Source organism: Tachyglossus aculeatus, chromosome 19 (genome assembly GCF_015852505.1).
Source record: "Tachyglossus aculeatus isolate mTacAcu1 chromosome 19, mTacAcu1.pri, whole genome shotgun sequence".
Taxonomy (NCBI): Eukaryota; Metazoa; Chordata; class Mammalia; order Monotremata; family Tachyglossidae; genus Tachyglossus; species Tachyglossus aculeatus.
This window is the reverse complement of record NC_052084.1, coordinates 3315657-3341815: the sequence shown is the minus strand read 5'-3', so window position 1 is coordinate 3341815 and position 26159 is coordinate 3315657. Positions and strand designations below refer to the sequence as shown.

At 49.5% G+C, this 26159-nt stretch overlaps 1 protein-coding gene across 1 annotated transcript; it reads left to right on the top strand.

The window, feature by feature from the left end:
* Nucleotides 1-456: 456 nt before the first annotated feature.
* On the top strand, nt 457-24183 carry FH (fumarate hydratase). The gene is made up of 10 exons (XM_038761330.1): nt 457-583; nt 3760-3894; nt 5981-6091; nt 8896-9072; nt 10892-11074; nt 15443-15608; nt 18660-18863; nt 19907-20034; nt 20849-21002; nt 23981-24183. Exons 1-10 carry the CDS (start codon nt 479-481, stop codon nt 24121-24123), a joined length of 1506 nt encoding a protein of 501 aa, XP_038617258.1. The 5' UTR covers nt 457-478; the 3' UTR covers nt 24124-24183.
* The last annotated feature ends 1976 nt before the right edge of the window (nt 24184-26159 follow it).

Below are 26159 nucleotides of genomic sequence, written 5' to 3'. Positions count from 1 at the left end.
CTACCGAGGGTGGTTCCCGAGCCGTGATTGGCTGTCAGCCCGAGGGGCGAGTCCATGATCGTAGGCCCCGCCCCTCCTTCGGTCCCTGTCATTCTTTAAGCCCGCCCGGGGCCCCATTGGCTGCCGGGGGTTGTTCCCTCCCTCGTAGAAGTCGGCCCCGGGCCGTGATTGGCTGCCGAGGGTGGTTCCCGAGCCGTGATTGGCTGTCAGCCCTAGGGGGCGTGTCCTAATCGTAGGCCCCGCCCCTCCTTCGGTCCCTGTCATTCTTTAAGCCCGCCCGGGGCCCCATTGGCTGCCGGGGGTTGTTCCCGTCCCGGCGGAGGTGTGTTCCGGGTTGTGATTGGCTGTCGGGGGGGGTTCCCGCCCCGGCGGAGGTGTGTCCCGGGCTGTGATTGGCTGTCTTCCGGAGGGGGCGTGTTGCAGAGTGTAAGCCCGCCCTTCCCTGCGGCCGACGGTGACCTCCGCCTCCGCCTCTGCCATGTACCGCGCCGTGCGGCCCTGCCTGCGCCTGCTCCGGACCCGATCCGCCTCCGCCGCCTCCTCCTCCCCGCAGCCCTCCGCCCTGCAGCCCCCCGCACGCATGGTGAGACCCCCTGCCCGCCCTGCCCGCCCTGACCTTCAGCCGCTCCCCACCCCGCGGGCCGCAGCGCGGATCTGTCAGTCATTCATTCAGTCGTATTTATTGAGCGCTTACTGGGTGCAGAGCACTGGACTAAGCGCTTGCCAAGTCCAAGTCGTCAATCAATCAATCAGTCGTATTTACTGAGCGCTTACTGTGTGCAGAGCACTGTACTAAGCGCTTGGGAAGTCCAAGTTGGCAACATAGAGAGACGGTCCCTACCCAACCGTGGGCTCACAGGCTAGAAGGGGGAGACAGAGAACAAAACCAAACATACTAACAAAATAAAATAAATAGAATAGCTAGGTACAAGTAAAATAAATAGAGTAATAAATCTGTACAAACATATACACACGTATACATGTGCTGTGGGGAAGGGAAGGAGGTAAGACGGGGGGGGGGATGGAGAGGGGGCCCAGACTGAGCCCCCTCCTTCCCCTCCCCCTCTCCATAGAGGGGGAGACAGTAGGGACTGTCTCTATATTGTACTTCCCAAGCGCTTAGTCCAGTGCTCTGCACACAGTAAGCGCTCAATAAATACGATTGATTGATCGATTGATTGGGTAGGGATTGTCTCTATCTGTTGCCGAATTGTACTTTCCCAGCGCTTAGTCCAGTGCTCTGCACACAGTAAGCACCCAGTAAATACGATTGAATGACTTGACCAGGGTCACCCAGCAGACAAGTAAGTGGCAGAGCCGGGATTCATTCAGTCGTATTTATTGAGCGCTTACTGGGTGCAGAGCACTGTTGGAACCCAGGTCCTTTGGATTCCTAGGCCTGGGTCCCATCCACTAGGCCAGGCCGCTTCTCTTTCCTTATGGTCAGGGAACGTTTCTGCCAGCTCTCTATATTGTCCTTTTCCAAGCGCTTAGTACAGTGCTCTGCACACAGTAAGGGCTCAATAAATACAATTGATTGATTGCTCTGCGCCCAGTAAACAGTAAGTGCTCAATAAGTACCAACTGACCGATTGATTCTTAACCTTCAGAGAAGCAGCGTGGCTCAATGGAAAGAACACAGGCCTTGGGGTCAGAGGTCATGGGTTCAAATCCCGGCTCCGCCACTTGTCAGCTGTGTGACTTTGGGCAAGTCACTTCACTTCTCTGGGCCTCAGTTCCCTCCTCTGGGAAATGGGGATGAACACCGTGAGCCCCACGGGGGGACAACCTGATCACCTTGTAAATTCCCCGGCGCTTAGAACGGTGCTCTGCACATAGTAAGCGCTTAATAAATGCCATTAAAAAAAAAGTCGGCAATCAACCAATCGGTCGTATTTGTTGAGCGCTTACTGTGTGCAGAGCACTGGACTAAGCGCTTGGGAAGGACAAGTTGGCAACACAGAGAGACAGTCCCTACCCAACAGCGGGCTCACAGTCTAGAAGGGGGAGACAGAGAACCAAACCAAACATACTAACAAAATAAAATAAATAGGATAGATATGTACAAGTAAAATAGAGTAATAAATATGTACAAACATATAGACATATATACAGGTGCTGTGGGGAAGGGAAGGAGGTAAGACGGGGGGGATGGAAAGGGGGCCCAGACTGAGCCCCCTCCTTCCCCTCCCCCTCTCCATAGAGGGGGAGACAGTAGGGACTGTCTCTATATTGTACTTCCCAAGCGCTTAGTCCAGTGCTCTGCACACAGTAAGCGCTCAATAAATACGACTGATTGATCGATTGATTGGGTAGGGATTGTCTCTATCTGTTGCCGAATTGTACTTTCCCAGCGCTTAGTCCAGTGCTCTGCACACAGTAAGCACCCAGTAAATACGATTGAATGACTTGCCCAGGGTCACCCAGCAGACAAGTAAGTGGCAGAGCCGGGGATTCATTCAGTCGTATTTATTGAGCGCTTACTGGGTGCAGAGCACTGTTGGAACCCAGGTCCTTTGGATTCCTAGGCCTGGGTCCCATCCACTAGGCCAGGCCGCTTCTCTTTCCTTATGGTCAGGGAACGTTTCTACCAGCTCTCTATAAGCGCTTAGTACAGTGCTCTGCACACAGTAAGGGCTCAATAAATACAATTGATTGATTGATTGATTGCTCTGCGCCCAGTAAACAGTAAATGCTCAATAAGTACCAACTGACCGATTGATTCTTAACCTTCAGAGAAGCAGCGTGGCTCAATGGAAAGAACACAGGCCTTGGGGTCAGAGGTCATGGGTTCAAATTCCGGCTCCGCCACTTGTCAGCTGTGTGACTTCGGGCAAGTCACTTCACTTCTCTGGGCCTCAGTTCCCTCCTCTGGGAAATGGGGATGAACACCGTGAGCCCCACGGGGGCACAACCTGATCACCTTGTAAATTCCCCGGCGCTTAGAACGGTGCTCTGCACATAGTCAGCGCTTAATAAATGCCATTAAAAAAAAAGTCGGCAATCAACCAATCGGTCGTATTTGTTGAGCGCTTACTGTGTGCAGAGCACTGGACTAAGCGCTTGGGAAGGACAAGTTGGCAACACAGAGAGACAGTCCCTACCCAACAGCGGGCTCACAGTCTAGAAGGGGGAGACAGAAAACCAAACATACTAACAAAATAAAATAAATAGAATAGATATGTACAAGTAAAATAGAGTAATAAATATGTACAAACATACAGACATATATACAGGTGCTGTGGGGAAGGGAAGGAGGTAAGACGGGGGGGATGGAAAGGGGGCCCAGACTGAACCGCCTCCTTCCTCTCCCCCTCTCCATCCCCCCCGCCTTACCTCCTTCCCTTCCCCATAGTACCTGTATATATTTGTACGTATTTATTACTCTATGTATTTATTTATTTTACTTGTACATATTTATTCTATTTATTTTGTTAGTATGTTTTGTTTTCTGTCTCCCCCTTCTAGACTGTGAGCCCGCTGTTGGGTAGGGACTGTCTCTATATGTTGCCAATTTGTACTTCCCAAGCGCTTAGTACAGTGCTCTGCACATAGTAAGCGCTCAATAAATACGATTGATGATGATGATGCTGCTGTATTATTATTATATATTAGAGAAGCAGCGTGGCTCAGTGGAAGCTTCCTCCGCCTCCCCACCCACCACAGCCCCTGTGAAGTTTAATCGGGCAACAATTAGTGTAACCGCCTGTTTTTCCTAGAGCAAAGCGCTTACCTCAGTTTCCCCTTTTTCCTCCTCAGGCCAGCCAAAACGCCTTCCGGATAGAATACGACACCTTCGGCGAACTGAAAGTCCCCACCGATAAGTATTACGGGGCCCAGACGGTGAGGTCCACCCTGAATTTTAAGATCGGCGGCGTGACGGAGCGGATGCCAGTGAGTAGCTTTGGTCCGGAGATGAAGGAAGCTCCGGGAAAACGGGTCCGACTATTGCGGCGGGTTTGTTTCGCAGGCAGGCCGGCTCCCTTCGGCCCATTCGGTCCATCACTTCCATTTGTATCGAATCTGGCTGTTCTAAAACAATCAATCAATCAATCAATCGTATTTATTGAGCGCTTACTGTGTGCAGAGCACTGGACTAATCAATCAATCGTATTGAGCGCTTACTGTGTGCAGGAGCACTGGACTAAGCGCTTGGGAAGTCCAAGTTGGCAACATATAGAGACGGTCATCATCATCATCCTCATCAATCGTATTTATTGAGCGCTTACTATGTGCGGAGCACTGGACTAAGCGCTTGGGAAGTCCAAGTTGGCAACATCTAGAGACGGTCCCTACCCAGCGGTGGGCTCACAGTCTAAAAGGGGGAGACAGAGAACAAAACCAAACGTACTAACAAAATAAAATAAATAGAATAGGTATGGACAAGTAAAATTAATAAATAAATAGAGTGATAAATATGTACAAATATATATACAGGTGCTGTGGGGAAGGGAAGGAGGTAAGATGGGGATGGAGAGGGAACAGTGCTTGGCACGTAGGAAGCGCTTAATACCAACATCATTATTAGTAGAGAAGCAGCGTGGCTCAGGGGAAAGAGCCCGGGCTTTGGAGTCAGAGGTCATGGGTTCAAATCCCGGCTCTGCCAATTGTCAGCTGGGTGACTTTGGGCAAGTCACTTCTCTGCACCACCGTTCCCTATCTGTAAAATGGGGATGAAGACTGTGAGCCCCCCGTGGGACAACCTGATCACCTTGTAACCTCCCCAGCGCTTAGAACGGTGTTTTGCACGTAGTAAGCAATAAATGCCATCATTATTATTATTTATACCAAATCTGGCTGTTCTAGAACAGTGCTTGGCACATAGTAAGCGCTTAAATACCAACATTATTATTATTATTATTAGAGAAGCAGTGGAAAGAGCCTGGGCTTTGGAGTCAGAGGTCATGGGTTCAAATCCCGGCTCCCCCAATTGTCAGCCGTATGACCTTGGGCAAGTCACTTCACTTCTCTGTGCCTCAGTTCCCTCATCTGGAAAATGGGGATGAAGACTGTGAGCCCCACGTGGGACAACCTGATCACCTTGTAACCTCCCCAGCACTTAGAACGTTGCTTTGCACATAGTAAGCGCTTAATAAATGCCATCATTATTATTATTAGTAGTTTGCTGCCAAGAAAGGGCTGGCGGGCTGGGCGGGGAGGGGGGGCTGTCAATCAATCAATCGTATTTATTGAGCGCTTACTGTGTGCAGAGCACTGTACTAAGCGCTTGGGAAGTCCAAGTTGGCAACATATAGAGACGGTCCCTACCCAACAGTGGGCTCACAGTCTAAAAGTCAGTCTGTCTCTCTGTTTTGACCTTCCTGAGGGTCTGGTTCCCTTATTTTGCTTCCCAATTTTCTTCTAGTGCGTTTGAAATGCCACATGTCCTCTAGGGATTTTTACCGGCTGCTGGATTTATTTCAAAGCCCATTTGCCCTTCCCTAAATCTGCCCGGATGATCTCAACTTGGATCCTTGTGGTTTCCTAAATTTCCCTCACTCTTCTGCTTCCCTCCACCTTTGTCCCCCACCTTTTCAGCGTCTTTGCTCTTTTCCTTAATCAGTCGTGTAGTCGTATTTATTGAGCGCTTACTCTGTCCCGGCGCGGGAGGATGGGAGGAGGCAAATCCCGGCTCCGCCAGTTGTCAGCTGTGTGACTCTGGGCAAGTCACGTCTCTGTGCCTCAGTTCCCTCATCTGTAAAATGGGGATTAAGATTGTGAGCCCCACGTGGGACAACCTGATCACCTTGTATCCTTTCCAGCGCCTAGAACAGTGCTTTGCACATAGTAAGCGCTTAACAAATGCCATTATTATTATTAAGGATCTGTGTAGTGAATCCTCGAATGGATTATTTAAGCGTTTTGTCTCGGGTACGTACGTTCAGTGGTTCCCGGGATTCCCGGCCGCTTTCCCCCCCTCACTCCTGGAGTCACGAGGCCCGGGAGCCTTGTTTCGAGATCATGGTGATGATCGTTTCAGATCCCGGTTATAAGAGCTTTCGGCATATTGAAACGGGCGGCTGCCGAAGTCAACCAGGATTACGGGCTCGATCCAAAGATTGCCAGCGCCATCATGAAGGCGGCTGATGAGGTAAGTGGAAAACTCGTTGTCGGGGAAGAATCCCAATGAAAACTTCCTGTTGGAATGAATAAAATGTCACCTTGCGTTGGCAATCATAATGGTGTATATATATATATATATATATATATATATATATACACACACACACACACACACACAGAGACACATTATACATCTATATATATATACACACACACACACACATTATACATCTATATATATATATACACACACACATATACATTATACATCTATATATAGAGAGATATATAGGACGGGGACTTTGTCCAACCCAATTTCCTAGTAGCAGTGTGGCTTAGCGAATAGGGCACGGACCCTAATCCCGGCTCCGCCACATGTCTGCTGTGCGACCTTGGGCAAATCACTTCTCTGTGCCTCAGTTCCCTCATCTGTAAAATGGGGATAAGAGTGTGAGCCCCATGTGGGGCAAGGGGCTCCTATCCACCCCAGCGCTTCGTACAGTACCTGGCACATAGTAAGCGCTTAACAAGTACCATCGTTACTATTATAATAAGAAGCAGCGGGGCTCAGTGGAAAAGAGCCCGGGCTTTGGAGTCAGAGGTCATGGGTTCGGATTCCGGCTCCGCCAGTTGTCAGCTGTGTGACTTTGGGCAAGTCACTTGACTTCTCTGGGCCTCGGTTCCCTCATCTGTCAAATGGGGATGAAGACTGTGAGCCCCCCGTGGGACAACCTGGTCACCTTGTAACCTCCCCAGTGCTTAGTACAGTGCTTTGCATATAGTGAGCGCTTAATAAATGCCATTATTATTAGTAGTAGTATCCACCCCAGCTCTTAGAACAGTACCTGGCACGTAGTAAGCTCTTAACAAGTACCATTATTATTATTATTATGTCTGTTATTATTTGTATCCACCCCAGCTCTTAGAACAGTACCTGGCACATAGTAAGCGCTTAACAAGTACCATTATCATTATTATTAGGTCTGTTATTATTTGTATCCACCCCAGCTCTTAGAACAGTTCCTGGCACGTAGTAAGCTCTTAAGTACCATTATCATTATTAGGTCTGTTATTATTTGTATCCACCCCAGCTCTTAGAACAGTACCTGGCACATAGTAAGCGCTTAACAAGTACCATTATTATTATTATTAGGTCTGTTATTATTTGTATCCACCCCAGCTCTTAGAACAGTACCTGGCACGTAGTAAGCTCTTAACAAGTACCATTATCATTATTAGGTCTGTTATTATTTGTATCTACCCCAGCTCTTAGAACAGTACCTGGCACGTAGTAAGCTCTTAACAAGTACCATTATCATGTCTGTTATTATTTGTATCCACCCCAGCTCTTAGAACAGTACCTGGCACGTAGTAAGCGCTTAACAAGTACCATTATTATTATTATTTTTATTAGGTCTGTTATTATTTGTATCCACCCCAGCTCTTAGAACAGTACCTGGCACGTAGTAAGCTCTTAACAAGTACCATTATCATTATTATGTCTGTTATTATTTGTATCCACCCCAGCTCTTAGAACAGTACCTGGCACGTAGTAAGCTCTTAGCAAGTACCATTATTATTATTATTATGTCTGTTATTGTTTGTATCCACCCCAGCTCTTAGAACAGTACCTGGCACGTAGTAAGCTCTTAACAAGTACCATTATTATTATTATTAGGTCTGTTATTATTTGTATCCACCCCAGCTCTTAGAACAGTACCTGGCACGTAGTAAGGTCTTAACAAGTACCATTGTCATTATTATGTCTGGTATTATTTGTATCCACCCCAGCTCTTAGAACAGTACCAGGCATGTAGTAAGCTCTTAACAAGTACCATTATCATTATTATGTCTGTTATTATTTGTATCCACCCCAGCTCTTAGAACAGTACCTGGCACGTAGTAAGCTCTTAACAAGTACCCTTATTATTATTATTAGGTCTGTTATTATTTGTATCCACCCCAGCTCTTAGAACAGTACCTGGCACCTAGTAAGCGCTTAACAAGTACCATTATCATTATTATGTCTGTTATTATTTGTGTCCACCCCAGCTCTTAGAACAGTACCTGGCACGTAGTAAGCTCTTAACAAGTACCATTATCATTATTAGGTCTGTTATTATTTGTATCCACCCCAGCTCTTAAGAACAGTACCTGGCACGTAGTAAGCTCTTAACAAGTACCATTATCATGTCTGTTATTATTTGTATCCACCCCAGCTCTTAGAACAGTACCTTGCACGTAGTAAGCTCTTAACAAGTACCATTATCATTATTAGGTCTGTTATTATTTGTATCCACCCCAGCTCTTAGAACAGGTCCTGGCACATAGGAAGCAGTTAACAAATACCACAATTATATATGTGTGTGTGTGTGTGTGTATTATTTGAGCTCCCATGTACCTGTCTCCACGTCTTTTTTTCTCCCGTCTATTTATGGGTCTGTCTTCCCCACTGGTCCCTCAAGGCTAGGGACCTTATTCTAATCAATCAGTCAATCAATCGTATTTATTGAGCGCTTACTCACTGTACAGCGCTTGTGGTATTTGTTAACTGCTTCCTGTGTGCCAGGACCTGTTCTAAGAGCTGGGGTGGATACAAATAATAACAGACATAATAATGATAATGGTACTTGTTAAGAGCTTACTACGTGCCAGGTACTGTTCTAAGAGCTGGGGTGGATACAAATAATAACAGACCTAATAATAATAATAATGGTACTTGTTAAGCGCTTACTATGTGCCAGGTACTGTTCTAAGAGCTGGGGTGGATACAAATAATAATGTAGGCGCTTACTACGTGCCGCGTTCCTTCGACCTTCCCTGTCTCCTCAGGTGGCGGCCGGGAAGCTGGACGAGCACTTCCCGCTGGTAGTGTGGCAGACGGGCTCCGGGACGCAGACCAACATGAACGTCAACGAAGTCATCAGCAACAGGGCCATCGAGATGCTGGGGGGCGAGCTGGGGAGCAAGGAGCCCGTGCACCCCAACGATCACGTCAATAAAAGTCAGGTCCGTAGTCACGCTTCGGAGTCGCCTCGGCGTCATTCCTGGACCTCACCCGCCGAGCAGGCGCGGGGGGTCCATTTCGTCTTCGGAGCGGCTCGTACGGTGTTGCATTCAGATAAGCGTGTGCTTTTGTAAATCAATAAGAATAATAATACTGGCATTTATTAAGCGCTTACTATGTGCAAAGCACTGTTCTAAGCGCTGGAGAGGATACATGGTGATAAGGTTGTCCCACGCGGGGCTCACAGTCTTCATCCCAATTTTACAGGTGAGGTAACTGAGGCACAGAGAAGTTAAGTGACTTGCCCGAAGTCACACAGCTGACAATTGGCGGAGTCGGGATTTGAACCCATGACCTCTGACTCCAAAGCCTGGGCTCTTTTCCACTGCTCCAAGTGCTGGGATAAATGCGTGTGTAATGAATGCCTACGGAATTGGGATCAGTTCTGTCTTCTGAACGACTCAGTTCTTGCAGGATTTAGATCCGGCGCTTAGAACGGGTGCTCGGCACGTAGTAAGCGCCCCACCAGGACCATAATAATTACTGTTGTAAGCGTGTGTTTTTATATCATCATCATCATCATCAATCGTATTTATTGAGCGCTTGCTATGTGCAGAGCACTGTACTAAGCGCTTGGGAAGTACAAATTGGCAACATGATTATAATTATATAATTACGTTTGTATGTTATATGCCTCCTGAGCTTTGTCCGCAAAGCAGAAGCGGGGCCCTTGGATCAGTTTCCTCTTCTGAATGACGTTTCCTGGACCGCGTCTGCTGTGTGACCTTGGGCAGGTCACTTAACGTCTCTGAGCCTCAGGTACCTCATCTGTCAGATGGGGATTAAGGCTGTGAGCCCCACTTGGGACAACTTGATCACCTTGTAACCCCCCCAGCGCTTAGAACAGTGCTCTGCACATAGCGCTCAATAAATACGATTGATGATGATGATAAGCGTGGGTTATTGTATATATAATAATGGCATTTGTTAGGCGCTTACTATGTGCACATAGTAAGCGCTCAATAAATACGATTGATGATGGAGATAAGCGTGGGTTATTGTATCTATAATAATGGCATTTGTTAGGCGCTTACTATGTGCAGAGCACTGTTCTAAGCGCTGGGGGGGTTACAAGGTGATCAAGTTGTCCCACGTGGGGCTCACAGTCTTAATCCCCATTTTGCAGGTGAGGTAACTGAGGCTCGGAGACGTTAAGTGACTTGCCCAAGGTCACCCAGCAGACATGTGGTGGAGCCGGGATTCGAACCCATGACCTCTGACTCCAAAGCCCGGGCTCTTTCCACGGAGCCACGCTGTTAATGTGCGTGTAACTTGTAAGAGGGTGTGTATAATGGCCCGTGATATAAATCGTTTCCCCTTTCAACACCGGACCAACCCTACGGTTTATAGCAAACACAGGCCGGCCTAGCGGAAAGAGGCCGGGCCCGGCAGTCGGAGGACCTGGGTTCTAATCCCCGCTCTGCTGTGTGACCTTGAGCAACTCATCAGTCGTATTTATTGAGCGCTTACTATGTGCAGAGCACCGTACTGAGCGCTTGGGAAGTCCAAATTGGCAACACACAGAGACAGCCCCTACCCAACAGTGGGCTCACAGTCTAAAAAACGGCTGACTTGGGCCTCAGTTCCCTCAGCTGTAAAACGGGAGTGCTGACGGGCCAGCGGGTCAGGATTAGGACCACCGACTGAGGCCAAGGCACCTTGACGCGGACTCTCCCGCCCTCTTTTTCGAAACGTTACCCGTGAGGCGGTCCCCGTGCGCCAGGCACCGCACTAAGCGCCCCGTCCTTGCCTCCCGGGCAGAGCTCGAACGACACGTTCCCCACGGCGATGCACATCGCGGCCGCCACGGAGGTTCACCAGGTGCTGCTCCCCGGCCTGCAGAAGCTGCGCGATGCCCTGGAGGCGAAATCCCGGGAGTTCGCGCAGATCATCAAGATCGGGCGGACTCACACGCAGGATGCCGTCCCCCTGACCCTCGGCCAGGTGCGTCCGCCCGCTTCCCCCCCGCCGGGCCTCCCTCCGGGAGGAGCGGCGAGGCCTGGTGGAGAGGCCACCGGCCTGGGCGGGTGGGAAAGAAGAAGTTTGGCCGCTCCCATCATCGCTCAGTCGGCCGTTCGACCGTATTTGTCGGGCGCTTACCGTGTGCAGGGCGCTTGGGAGAGTACGACAATAAACAGCCGCCTTCCCTGCCCACGGTGAGCTTTTTTCCCGCTTTGAGATCCTCTTCTTCCCCAGCAGGGTAGTCAGATCTCCCAGGAATTAAAGCAGCTCTGTCACTTTAAGGCTCTCCTCTAAACTGTAAGGTCGTTATGGGCAGGAAATGTGTCTGCTAATTTTGTTGGAGTACACTCTCAGTACCGTGCTCTGCACATAGCAAACGCCCAATAAATACCACTGATTGACGTGGGTCATCGGACTGGTCCGGTTGGGACCATCGGTCAATTGTGTTTATTGAGCGCTTACCGTGTGCAGAGCGCTTGGGAGAGTACGACAATAAACAGCCGCCTTCCCTGCCCGCGGTGAGCTTTTTTCCCGCTTTGAGATCCTCTTCTTCCCCAGCAGGGTAGTCAGATCTCCCAGGAATTAAAGCAGCTCTGTCACTTTAAGGCTCTCCTCTAAACTGTAAGGTCGTTATGGGCAGGAAATGTGTCTGCTAATTTTGTTGGAGTACACGCTTAGTACAGTGCTCTGCACGTAGCAAGCGCCCAATAAATACCACTGATTGACGTGGCTCATCGGACTGGTCCAGTTGGGACCGTCGGTCAGTCGTGTTTATTGAGCGCTTACCGTGTGCAGAGCGCTTGGGAGAGTACGACAATAAACAGCCGCCTTCCCTGCCCACGGTGAGCTTTTTTCCCGCTTTGAGATCCTCTTCTTCCCCAGCAGGGTAGTCAGATCTCCCAGGAATTAAAGCAGCTCTGTCACTTTAAGGCTCTCCTCTAAACTGGAAGGTCGTTATGGGCAGGAAATGTGTCTGCTAATTTTGTTGGAGTACACTCTCCCAAGCGCTTAGTACAGTGCTCTGCACGTAGCAAGCGCCCAGTAAATACCACTGATTCACATGGCTCATCGGACTGGTCCAGTTGGGGCCGTCAGTCGTGTTTATTGAGCGCTTACTGCGTGCAGAGCGCTGTGCTAAGCGCTTGGGAGAGTACGACAATAAACAGATGCCTTCCCTGCCCACGGTGAGCTTTTTTCCCCGCTTTGAGATCCTCTTCTTCCCCAACAGGGTAGTCAGATCTCGCAGGAATTAAAGCAGCTCTGTCACTTTAAGGCTCTCCTCTAGACTGCAAGGTCGTTATGGGCATGAAACGTGTCTGCTAATTTTGTTGGAGTACACTCTCAGTACAGTGCTCTGCACGTAGCAAGCGCCCAATAAATACCAGTGATTGACGTGGCTCATCGGACTGGTCCGGTTGGGACCGTCGGTCAGTCGTGTTTATTGAGCGCTTACTGTGTGCAGAGCGCTTGGGAGAGTACGACAATAAACAGCCGCCTTCCCTGCCCACGGTGATTTTTTTTCCCGCTTTGAGATCCTCTTCTTCCCCAGCAGGGTAGTCAGATCTCGCAGGAATTAAAGCAGCTCTGTCACTTTAAGGCTCTCCTCTAGACTGCAAGGTCGTTATGGGCAGGAAATGTGTCTGCTAATTTTGTTGGAGTACACTCTCAGTACAGTGCTCTGCACGTAGCAAGCGCCCAATAAATACCACTGATTGACGTGGCTCATCGGACTGGTCCGGTTGGGACCATCGGTCAATTGTGTTTATTGAGCGCTTACCGTGTGCAGAGCGCTTGGGAGAGTACAACAATAAACAGACGCCTTCCCTGCCCACGGTGAGCTTTTTTCCCGCTTTGAGATCCTCTTCTTCCCCAACAGGGTAGTCAGATCTCGCAGGAATTAAAGCAGCTCTGTCACTTTAAGGCTCTCCTCTAGACTGCAAGGTCGTTATGGGCACGAAACGTGTCTGCTAATTTTGTTGGAGTACACTCTCAGTACAGTGCTCTGCACATAGCAAGCGCCCAATAAATACCAGTGATTGACGTGGCTCATCGGACTGGTCCGGTTGGGACCGTCGGTCAGTCGTGTTTATTGAGCGCTTACTGTGTGCAGAGCGCTTGGGAGAGTACGACAATAAACAGACGCCTTCCCTGCCCACGGTGAGCTTTTTTCCCGCTTTGAGATCCTCTTCTTCCCCAGCAGGGTCGTCAGATCTCGCAGGAATTAAAGCAGCTCTGTCACTTTAAGGCTCTCCTCTAAACTGTAAGGTCATTATGGGCAGGAAATGTGTCTGCTAATTTTGTTGGAGTACACTCTCAGTACAGTGCTCTGCACGTAGCAAACGCCCAATAAATACCACTGATTGACGTGGCTCATCGGACTGGTCCGGTTGGGACCATCGGTCAATTGTGTTTATTGAGCGCTTACCGTGTGCAGAGCGCTTGGGAGAGTTCAACAATAAACAGACGCCTTCCCTGCCCACGGTGAGCTTATTTCCCGCTTTGAGATCCTCTTCTTCCCCAACCGGGATGGGTAGTCAGATCTCCCAGGAATTCAAGCAGCTCTGTCACTTTAAGGCTCTCCTCTAGACTGTAAGGTCGTTAAGGGCAGGAAATGCGTCTGCTAATTTTGTTGGAGTACACTTTCCCGAGTGCTTAGTACAGTGCTCTGCACGTAGCAAGCGCCCAATAAATACCACTGGTTGACGTGGCTCATCGGACTGGTCCGGTTGGGGCCGTCAGTTAGTCGTGTTTATTGAGCGCTTACTGTGTGCAGAGCGCTGTGCTAAGCGCTTGGGAGAGTACGACAATAAACAGCCGCCTTCCCTGCCCACGGTGAGCTTTTTTCCCGCTTTGAGATCCTCTTCTTCCCCAACAGGGTAGTCAGATCTCCCAGGAATTCAAGCAGCTTTGTCACTTTAAGGCTCTCCTCTAAACTGTAAAGTTGTTACGGGCAGGAAAAGTGTCTGCTAATTTTGTTGGCGTACACTCTCCCAAGTGCTTAGTACAGTGCTCTGCACCTAGCAAGCGCCCAATAAGTACCACTGATTGACATGGCTGGATGCTCATCAGACTGGTCCGGTTGGAGCTGCCAGTCAATCATGTTTATTGAGCGCTTACTGCGTGCAGAGTCTCTATGTGTTGCCAACTTGTACTTCCCAAGCACTTAGTACAGTGCTCTGCACACAGTAAGCGCTCAATAAATACGATTGATTGATTGATTGTACTGAGCACTTGGGAGAGTCTTCCTCCCTTCAAAGCCCTACTGAGAGCTCACCTCCTCCAGGAGGCCTTCCCACCCTGAGCCCCTTTTTTCCTCTCCTCCTCCCCATCCCCTCCGCCCAGCACCTGTATATACAGATTTATTACTCTATTTATTTTACTGGGACATATTTACTATTCTATTGATTTTGCTAATGATGTGCATCTAGCTTTAATTCTGTTTGTCCTGACAACTTGACACCTGTCCACAAGTTTTGTTTTGTCGTCTGTCTCCCCCTTCTAGACTGTGAGCCCGTTGTTGGGTAGGGACCGTCTCTATATGTTGCCGACTTGGACTTCCCAAGCGCTTAGTCCAGTGCTCTGCACACAGTAGGCGCTCAATAAATACGACTGAATGAACGAAAACAGTAGAATAATATAAAAGACGCGTTCCGTCGCCGGCAAAGGAGGTTGACAGTCGTCTCCCCCTCTGGACCGTGAGCTCGTTGTGGGCATATATGTGTGTCCCCACAGCACCTGTATATATGTAAATATGGTTGTACATATTTATCACTCTATTTATTTATTTATTTTACTTGTACATTTCTATCCTATTTATTTTATTTTGTTGGTATGTTTGGTTCTGTTCTCTGTCTCCCCCTTTTAGACTGTGAGCCCACTGTTGGGTAGGGACTGCCTCTATGTGTTGCCAATTTGTACTTCCCAAGCGCTTAGTACAGTGCTCTGCACATAGTAAGCGCTCAATAAATACGATTGATTGATTGATTATATATGTATATATATATTTATTACTCTATTTATTTTACTTGTACATATCTATCCTATTTATTTTATTTTGTTAGTATGTTTGGTTTGGTTCTCTGTCTCCCCCTTTTAGACTGTGAGCCCACTGTTGGGTAGGGACCGTCTCTATATGTTGCCAGTTTGGACTTCCCAAGCGCTTAGTCCAGTGCTGTGCACACAGTAAGCGCTCAGTAAATACGATTGATGATGATGAGGAGGGAATACGTCTGGCCGTTGTTACGTCGTCCTCTCCCCGGCGCTTCGTACAGCGCTGCGCATGCGGTAAGCACTGGGTACGTCCGACTGGAAGAGTTTCTCACCCGGTATCCCGGCCTCTCCCCGTGGCAGGAATTCAGCGCTTACGTGCAGCAGGTGAAGTACGGGATGGCCCGGATCCAAGCCGCCCTGCCGAGAGTGTACGAGCTGGCCGCCGGAGGGACGGCCGTGGGGACGGGGCTCAACACCCGGGTCGGCTTCGCCGAGAAGGTGGCCGCCAAGGTGGCCGCCCTCACGGGTCAGTGTCACGTCCGTCGCCGGACACGGTATTTACCCCGCGTTTACCTCCTCCAGGAGGCCTTCCCAGACCGAGCCCCTTCCTTCCTCTCCCCCTCGTCCTCCTCTCCATCCCCCCCATCTTACCTCCTTCCCTTCCCCACAGCACCTGTATATACGTTTGTACATATTTATTACTCTATTTATTTTACTTCATCATCATCATCAATCGTATTTATTGAGCGCTTACTATGTGCAGAGCGCTGGACTAAGCGCTTGGGAAGTACAAATTGGCAACATATAGAGACAGTCCCTACCCAACAGTGGGCTCATTTATTTTATTTTGTTAGTATGTTTGGTTTTGTTCTCTGTCTCCCCCTTTTAGACTGTGAGCCCCCTGTTGGGGAGGGACTGTCTCTAGATGTTGCCAATTTGTACTTCCCAAGCGCTTAGTACAGTGCTCTGCACATAGTAAGCGCTCAATAAATACGATTGATTGATTGATTACTTTATTTATTTATTTATTTTACTTGTACATATCTATTCTATTTATATTATTTTGTTAGTATGTTTGGTTTTGTTCTCTGTCTCCCCCTTTTAGACTGTGAGCCCCCTGTTGGGTAGGGACTGTCTCTATGTGTTGCCAACTTGTACTTCCCAAGCGCTTAGTACAGTGCTCTGCACATAGTAAGCGCTCAATAAATACGATTGATGATGATGATGATGATGATGAGCTGCCATGGATACAGGGTGAAGGAGGCGGGCCCCACTGGGGTACAGCCCCGATAATCATCATCATCATAATAATGAAGATATCTGTTAAGCGCTTACTATGTGCCAGCCACTGTACTGTGTGCAGAGGCCCTGTAAGAATTAATAATACTGTAAGCCTGTTGTGGGCAGGGAATGTGTCAGTTTACTGTTCTGTTGTAATGGCATTTGTTAAGCGCTTACTATGTGCCAAGCACTGTTCTAAGAGCTGGAGGGGATACAGGGTGATCAGGTTGTCCCACGTGGGGCTCACAGTCTTCATCCCCATTTTACAGGTGAGGGAACTGAGGCTCAGGGACGTTAAGTGACTTGCCCAAGGTCACACAGCAGAAATAATAATAATAATAATTAATAATAATAATAATAATAATAATAATGATGGCATTTGTTAAGTGCTTACTATGTGCAAAGCACTAGGATACGAGGTGATCAGGTTGTCCCACGTGGGGCTCACACTCTTAATTCCCATTTTACAGATGAGGTAACTGAGGCACGGAGAAGTTAAGTGACTTGCCCAAAGTCACAGAGCTGACAATTGGCAGAACCAGGATTTGAACCCATGACCTCTGATTCCCAAGCCCATGCTCTTTCCACTGAGCCACACTGCTTCTCTATTTTACTCTCCCAAGCGCTTAGTACAGTGCTCCGCACACAGTAAGTGCTCAATAAATACGACTGAAGCAAAGTAAAATGAATTATGGTACGCATTAAGCGCTTACTATGCGCCATGCACCGTTCTAAGCACTGGGGTGGATACAAGTTAATCAGGTTGGAGACAGTCCCAGGCTCACATGGGGCTCGTCGTCTTAATCCCCATTTTACAGATGAGGGGACTGAGGTACAGAAAAGCGAAACGACTTACCCAGGGTCACACAGCAGGCAGGTGGCGGAGCCGGAATGAGAACGCAGGTCCTTCTGACTCCGGGGCCCGGGTTCCGTCGACTAAAGCCACCGTCAGGTCATCGCGGCGGTGGTCTGCTCATCGTCGTATCGTCATCATCATCCATCATATTTATTGAGCGCTTACTATGTCTTCCTCTCCCAGGTGCTTGTTCAGTGCTCTGCACACAGTACGCGCTCAGTAAAATACGATTGAATCGAATGAATGAATGAACAGGTCGGGCCTGGCGACTTCAGTTCCCTCATCTGGAAAATGGGGACACGTGGGACAGGGACCACATCCATCACAGTGAGCTTGTATCAATCAATCAATCAGTCGTATTTATTGAGCGCTTACTATGTGCAGAGCACTGTACTAAGTGCTTGGGAAGTACAAATTGGCAACACATAGAGACAGTCCCTACCCAACAGTGGGCTCACAGTCTAAAAGGGGGAGACAGAGAACAGAACCAAACATACCAACAAAATAAAATAAATAGGATAGAAATGTACAAGTAAAATAAATAAATAGAGTAATAAATATGTACAACCATATATACATATATACAGGTGCTGTGGGGAAGGGAAGGAGGTAAGATGGGGGGATGGAGAGGGGGACGAGGGGGAGAGGGAGGAAGGGGCTCAGTCTGGGAAGGCCTCCTGGAGGAGGTGAGCTCTCAGCAGGGCCTTGAAGGGAGGAAGAGAGCTAGCATGGCGGAGGGGCAGAGGGAGGGCATTCCAATCAATCAATCAATCGTATTTATTGAGTGCTTACTATGTGCAGAGCACTGTACTAAGCGCTTGGGAAGTACAAATTGGCAACACATAGAGACAGTCCCTACCCAACGGTGGGCTCACAGTCTAAAAGGGGGAGACAGAGAACAGAACCAAACATACCAACAAAATAAAATAAATAGGATAGAAATGTACAAGTAAAATAAATGAATAAATAGAGTAATAAATATGTACAACCATATATACATATATACAGGTGCTGTGGGGAAGGGAAGGAGGTAAGATGGGGGGATGGAGAGGGGGACGAGGGGGAGAGGAGGGAAGGGGCTCAGTCTGGGAAGGCCTCCTGGAGGAGGTGAGCTCTCAGCAGGGCCTTGAAGGGAGGAAGAGAGCCAGCTTGGCGGAGGGGCAGAGGGAGCAGGGCATTCCAGGCCCGGGGGATGACGTGGGCCGGGGGTCGACGGCGGGACAGGCGAGAACGAGGTACGGTGAGGAGATTAGCGGTGGAGGAGCGGAGGTTGCGGGCTGGGCTGGAGAAGGAGAGAAGGGAGGTGAGGTAGGAGGGGGCCAGGGGATGGACAGCCTTGAAGCCCAGGGTGAGGAGTATCTACCTGGGTGGGCTCAGTACAGTCCCTGGCACAGGAAGCACTTAACGGACGCTGTAAGGAAAAGCCGCCTTTTCCCGCAGGCCTGCCGTTCGTCACCGCGCCCAACAAATTCGAGGCCCTGGCTGCCCACGACGCCCTGGTGGAGCTGAGTGGCTCCATGAACACCGTGGCCTGCAGCCTGATGAAGATGGCCAACGACATCCGCTTCCTGGGGTCCGGCCCGCGCTCGGGACTCGGGGAGCTCGTCCTGCCCGAGAACGAGCCCGGCAGCAGCATCATGCCAGGTACGCGGCGCGGGCCCGGTCGGATCGGCCCGCCCGCCCCACTGGCTCGTCGGGGGCGGGGAATGTCTCCGTTTCGTGGCCCGGCGCTTAGTACGGTGCTCCGCCCACGGTAAGCTCTCGACGGATGAGCCCGGCTGACTGACCGGATGAGTCAATACTGCTCTAGGTTGGCTTCCTCTAGGCCGTAAGCGCGCCTTGGGCAGGGATTGTGTCTGTGATATTACATTGTACTCTCCCAAGCGCTTAGTACAGTGTCCTGCACCCTGTAAGTGCTCAAGAAACACGATTGATTAACGTCTGACTCCTCCTCTAGACTGCAGGCCTGTTGTGGGTGAGGAATGTGATTTTACACTGTTCTGTCGAACTCTTCCAAGCGCTGAGCACAGTGCTCTGCACACAGTAAGCGCTCGAGAAATACAGTTGACTGACTGAATTCCTAGCGCTCCTTTTGCTCCGCTGCCAGAGAATCTGGGTGGGAAGGCGGCGATCGATCGATCCGTCAATCAGCGGTAACCTATTTATTGTATTCTGTTAGTATGTTTGGTTTTGTTCTCTGCCTCCCCCTTTTAGACTGTGAGCCCACTGTTGGGTAGGGACCGTCTCTATATGTTGCCAATTTGTACTTCCCAAGTGCTTAGTACGGTGCTCTGCACATAGTAAGCGCTCAATAAATACGATTGATGACGATGATGATGGTAATTATGGGGCACAGGACACTGGGCTAATGTTCCTTTGGAGAGAGTGGGAGGGTTGGGGTCAGGGCTGTTCCTTGGTACTTACTTGGTTTCGGATCCGGTCCCCTGCATTACTCTGTCCGCAAAGCCCAGATTCCTCCTTGGACGTCTCCCCTTCCCCGTCCCGGACCACTGGATTCGTGGATTAGAGGGAATTGGGGCAGGGGGGGTCGTCGGATCGGCGAATCCGTCCAGCCAGTCGGTTTCCTGAAATCTCGCCGTCGGGTCTTCACCTGTGACCCTCGGGGGCCCCGAAACGCGACGCGTGGGGCCCGCCGCCGTGACGTTTGCGTTTCCGATTTTCCCCAGGAAAGGTGAATCCCACCCAGTGCGAGGCCGTCACCATGGTAGCCGCCCAGGTGATGGGCAACCACGTCGCCGTCACGGTCGGGGGCAGCAACGGCCACTTTGAGTTGAACGTCTTCAAGCCGATGATCGTGAGCTTTCACTTTGAATCTCCCGCCGCCGCCTCTCGGGTCTTTCTCGTTTCGATGGTATTGAAGCGCTTAGTTTGAGCCCAGGCACTGTACTAAGCGCCAGAGTCTGTCTCATCATCATCATCAATCGTATTGAGCGCTTACTGTGTGCAGAGCACTGTACTAAGCACTTGGGAAGTACAAGTTGGCAACATATAGAGACAGTCCCTGTCTCCCCTCTAGACTGTAAGCTCATGATGATGATGATGGCATTTATTAAGCGCTTACTATGTGCAAAGCACTTGTTCTAAGCCCTGGGGGGGATGCAAGGTGATCAGTTTGGCCCGCATGGTGCTCACAGTCATCATCCCCATTTTACAGATGAGGTAACTGAGGCTCCGAGAAGTTAAGTGACTTGCCTGAGGTCACACAGCAGACGTGGCTACAAGGTGATCCGGTTGTCCCACGGGGGGCTCACAGTCAATCCCCATTTTACAGATGAGGGAACTGAGGCACAGAGAAGTTAAGTGACTTGCCCAAAGTCACACAGCTGACAGTTGGCGGAGCTGGGATTTGAACTCATGACCTCTCACTCAAAAGCCCAGGCTCTTTCCACTGAGCCACGCTGCTTCTTACCGTCAATACTGCTCAGTACCGTCTATTGAGTCACAAATATCGTTATTATTTTGGTGGATATTGTTTTCGGGAATCGGGAAATATCCTGTCCTCAGGTGACCACCAGTTGGACGTGCTCTGCACACAGTGAGCGCCCAATAAATACGATTGAATGAATGAATGAATGAACGTATTTTCCTTTTTTTTCCCTTCTTTCTAGATCAAGAACGTACTGAACTCGGCAAGGCTACTGGGGGACGCTGCCGTTTCCTTCACCGACAACTGTGTGGTTGGAATCCAGGCCAACACGGAAAGGATCGACAAACTGATGAGTGAATCTCTGATGTTAGTGACGGCGCTCAATCCTCATATAGGTAAGAGTTGGAGGCAGGTGCGGTGACTGAATGCAAACATACATACGTTGTGCTGTGTGACCCTGGGCAAGATGAGTGAATCTCTGATGTTAGTGACGGCGCTCAATCCTCATATAGGTAAGAGTTGGAGGCAGGTGCGGTGACTGAAAGCAAACATACATACGTTGTGCTGTGTGACCCTGGGCAAGTCACCTCACTTCTCTGCGCCTCAGTTCCCTCATCTGGAAAATGGGGGTTGAGACTGTCAGCCCCACGTGGGACAGGGACCCGATTTGCTTGTGTCCACCCCAGCGCTTAGTCCAGTGTCCAGCACATAGTAAGCGCTTAACAAATACCACAGCTATTATTCTCTGGGCCTCAGTTCCCTCCTCTGGAAAACAAGGATTAAGACTGTGAGCCCTATGTGGGACAGGGACCGTGTCCAACCTGATTTGCTTGTGTGTCCCCCCCAACGCTTAGTCCAGTGTCCAGCACATAGTAAGCGCTTAACAAATACCACAGCTATTATTCTCTGGGCCTCAGTTCCCTCCTCTGGAAAACAGGGATTAAGACCATGAGCCCTATGTGGGACAGGGACCGTGTCCAACCCGATTTGCTCCACCCCAGCGCTTAGTCCAGTGCCCAGCACATAGTAAGCGCTTAACAAATACCACAGTTATTATTCCCTGGGCCTCAGTTCCCTCCTCTGGAAAACAGGGATTAAGACTGTGAGCCCTATGTGGGACAGGGACTTTGTCCAACCCGATTAACTTGTATCTTCCCCAGTCCTTAGTACAGTGCCCGACACATACTGAGTGCTTGAAAAATACCATGATTATTGTCGTTATTAGTATTATTACTGTTATTATTATAACAGTATGTAATAATTACTGTTATTATTACTGTTAGATGGTCCTAGAAATGGTTCTGATGACTGGATGATCAGAGCGGAACCTCTTTTCACCAGGTGGCACCAGTTCTCTTCTGATTTAGGACTCCGAATTGTATTCCGCAGGAGCTCAACCCCTTCTCACTTGGCTCAAAAAGTCTCCTTTCCTACCAGGAGAGCAAGGATCAAAGCTACTATTCATTCATTCATTCATTCAATCGTATTTATTGAGCACTTACTGTGTGCAGAGCACTGGACTAAGCGCTTGGGACATCCAAGTTGGCAACATATAGAGACGGTCCCTACCCAACAGCGGGCTCACAGTCTAGAAGGGGAGACAGACAACAAAACATATTAACAAAGTAAAATAAATATGTACAAATAAAATAGGGTAATAAATACGTACAAACATACATATATACAGGTGCTGTGGGGAGGGGAAGGAGGTAAGGTGTTGGGGGGTGGGGAGGGGGAGAGAATCCTAGTGGATTCTCTCAAGCGCTTAGTCCAGCACTCTGCCCACCGTAAAAGCGCAGTAAATACTACTGCCTGAGCGCCTGCAAACGATCTTGCTGTCATCGAGATTAGCTGTCCTAGGTAAACGGGCAAATGCGTTGAGGTATCAAGCAGTAAAGAATCCTGGGCTGAAGTAGAAATGGATTTGAGAGTGAAAAGAGAAGCGGCGTTTCCTAGTGCCTGGAGCCTTGGAGTTCGAAGGACCTGGGTTCTAATCCCGGCTCGGCCACTTGTCTGCCGTGTGACCCTGGGCAAGACTCGGCTCTAAATCTAGCCGTGGTATCAGTCATTGGTATTTCCTTCCTCTCCCCCTCGCCCCCCTGTCTTACCTCCTTCCCTTCCCCACAGCACCTGTATATATGTATATATGCTTGTACATATTTATTACTCTATTTATTTTACTTGTACATATCTATTCTATTTATTTTATTTTGTTAGTATGTCTGGTTTTGTTCTCTGTCTCCCCCTTTTAGACTGGGAGCCCACTGCTGGGTAGGGACCGTCTCTATATGTTGCCAACTTGGACTTCCCAAGCGCTTAGTCCAGTGCTCTGCACACAGTAAGCGCTCAATAAATACGATTGATTGACCATTTACTGTTTGCAAGCACCTCACTAAGCGCTTTTTTTTAAAAAAAAAATGGTATTTGTTCAGCGCTTACTATATGCCAGGCACTGTTCTAAGTGCTGGAGTAGATTCAAAGGAATCGGGTCGGACACGGCCCGTGTCCCACATTCATTCGATCGTATTCATTGAGCGCTTACTGTGTGAAAAGCACTGGACTTGGCGCTTGGGAGAGTACAGTTCAACAACAGATGGACACAGTCCCTGCTCACGACAAGCTCACTGTCTAGAGGGGGAGGCAGCGTCTTAAATCCCATTTTACAGATGAGGTAACTGAGGGAAGTGAAGTGACTTGCTCAAGGTCACCAAGCAGACGGGTGGTGGAGCTGGGATTAGAACCCTAGGCCACGCTGCTTCTCCGGGAGAGTATAAGAGAAGCAGCGTGGCTCAGTGGAAAGAGCCCGGGCTTTGGAGTCAGAGGTCATGGGTTCAAATCCCAGCTCCGCCAACTGTCAGCTGTGTGACTTTGGGCAAGTCCCTTCACTTCTCTGGGCCTCAGTTCCCTCATCTGTAAAATGGGGATTAAATCTGTGAGCCCCCAGTGGGACCACCTGTTCACCTTGTAACCTCCCCAGTGCTTAGAACAGTGCTTTGCACAGAGTAAGTGCTTAACAAATACTATTATTATCAGCGCTTAGAACAGTGCTTTGCACGTAGTAAGCGCTTAATAAATGCCATCATTATTATTATAATGCAACCATATTAGTCGACCTGTTGGGAGAGCTTCCGGGATAGAGGAGCGCAGCTTCTCTCCGCTGGGATCCCAAATGGGATCTTGGGAAAGGAAGCCGGCCAGTCCTTCCTGAACGAGCTGCGGTCGGGTCTCACCGCGCTCCCTCTCGCTGTTGGGTAGGGACCGTCTCTATATGTTGCCAACTTGTACTTCCCAAGCGCTTTTAGTACAGTGCTCTGCACACAGTAAGTGCTCAATAAATACGATTGATTGATTGATTGATCGGTTTCCCTTCCAGGCTACGACAAGGCAGCCAAGATCGCCAAGACGGCCCACCGCAACGGGGCCACGTTGAAGGCGACGGCGATCGAGCTGGGCTACCTCACGGCCGAGCAGTTTGACGAGTGGGTGAAGCCCGGGGACATGCTGGGGCCCAAGTGATTCGGACCCTGGCAGGGATGGGGGCCGCACTCTCCCAATAAACCCGCTCAAACGATTGTCTCACCGTCTGGTCTTCTCTGGGGCGGAAGCGGCGCCGCTTTGCGAGGTCCGAAATTTCGGTGCGCGACAACTTGGCGGCTTTGCCGTGCCCGCCCGGCAATTAGCCCGACTTTCCAGACTCTGCACACAGTCAGCGCTCAAGAAATACGATTAAATGAACGAATGAAAAAAGGGGAAAGGGGAAATTCGGAAATGCGAAAGGGCGGAAACCTCGCTCAAAATATTCCCAGCCAATACGCAAAATAAACCCCCGAGGCTCACCCTTTTCCCCACGCGCCGAAATAAACGCACTTACCAAGTCAGTCCGCGGCACTTTTCCAGGTGTTTGCGGTGGAGAATAAGCAGAAGCTCGCAGATACGTTGAGACGGGTGAGGGGATGAGTGAAACAGGGCGCTTCTCTCTCCCTGACAGAAAGTTGAGATGTGCTGAGTTTAATTAAAAACTCTCTCTAGAGAAACACTTCACGCTTTTCTCAGGGCGATAAGGGGTCGGGAATCGGGCCGCCGCTTGGAAGAAAACATTCTGCAGAGACGACATTCCCTCCGCCCTGTAGTGCCTATGGATATCGATCTGTCAATCAATCCTATTTATTGAGTGCTTACTGGGCTGAGCTCTGATTGGCAAAGTAAAATTTGACAGAGTTGGTAGATGCGTTCTCCGCCCGTGTATTTATAAATTATGTATTATAAATTACACTAATGGCTGCCTCCCCCCTCTAGACTATAAGCTCACTACGAGCATCGAACGTGTCCTCCTGTTGCACTCTCCCGAGCGCTTAGTAGAGAAGCAGCGTGGCTCAGTGGAAAGAGCGCGGGCTTGGGAGTCGGAGGTCATGGGTTTGAATCCCGCCTCCCCCACATGTCTGCTGTGTGACCTTGGGCAAGTCATTTCACTTCTCTGTGCCTCAGTTCCGTCATCTGTAAAACGTGGATTAAGACTGTGAGACCCACGTGGGACAACCTCATCTCCTTGTGTTCCCCCCAGCGCTTAGAACAGTGCTTTGCACATAGTAAGCGCTTAACAAATACCAACATTATTATTAGTAGTAGTAGTAGTAGTATAGTAGTACAGTGCTCTGCATGCGGTAAGCACTCAGAAAGTACCTCTGATTGATTGATTCTCTATGGAAGCAGGAGCCGGATTCTCCCGGAAGGACTCCAGGGAATGTTCACAAATGGCACGGCCTTTCTGGACTCCATTCCCGCTCCAAACCGGTGTGGAAGTCACTGAAGGTTCCCCACCTTCCTCCATCTAGGGCTGCGAGGACCTGAGAGCAGCTGAAAATAATCAAAGCGATAACAGTAACAGTACGTCAAGCGCTGTTCTGAGCACTGGGGTAGATACACGGTCATCAGGATGGACACAGTCCCTGTCCAACGCGGGGCTCGCAGTCTTAATCCCCATTTTACAGCCGAGGGAACTGAGGCACAGGGAAGTGATGCGATTTGGCCTTGGTCACACAGCAAACAAGTGGCAGAGCTGAGTTCAGAAACCAGGCCACACCGCTGTTTCGTTCAGTGGTGTTTACTTCGTACAGCATACTGTAATAAACCGCTTCTCAGCCTGAGAGAACTGAAAAGAATGGGAAAGGGGCAGCCCTAATCCCAGCCCTACTGCTTGTTCGCTGTGTGACCTCGGACTAGTCGCTTCACTTCCCTGGGCCTCAATTACCTCATCTGGAAAATGGGGGTTCAGACTGGGAGCCCCATGTGGGACAGGGACTGTGTCCAACCCAATCACTTTGTATCCACCCCGGCTTTTAGTTCCTAGTAAGCGCTTAAGAAATACCACAATTATTATTTTTAGACTGTGAGCCCACTGTTGGGTAGGGACTGTCTCTATATGTTGCCAACTTGTACTTTCCAAGCGCTTAATACAGTGCTCTGCACACAGTAAGCGCTCAATAAATACGATTGATTGATTATTAGCTGGTAGTAGCCATGTCTCACCCCTCCGGGAAGGGAGGAATACTGGG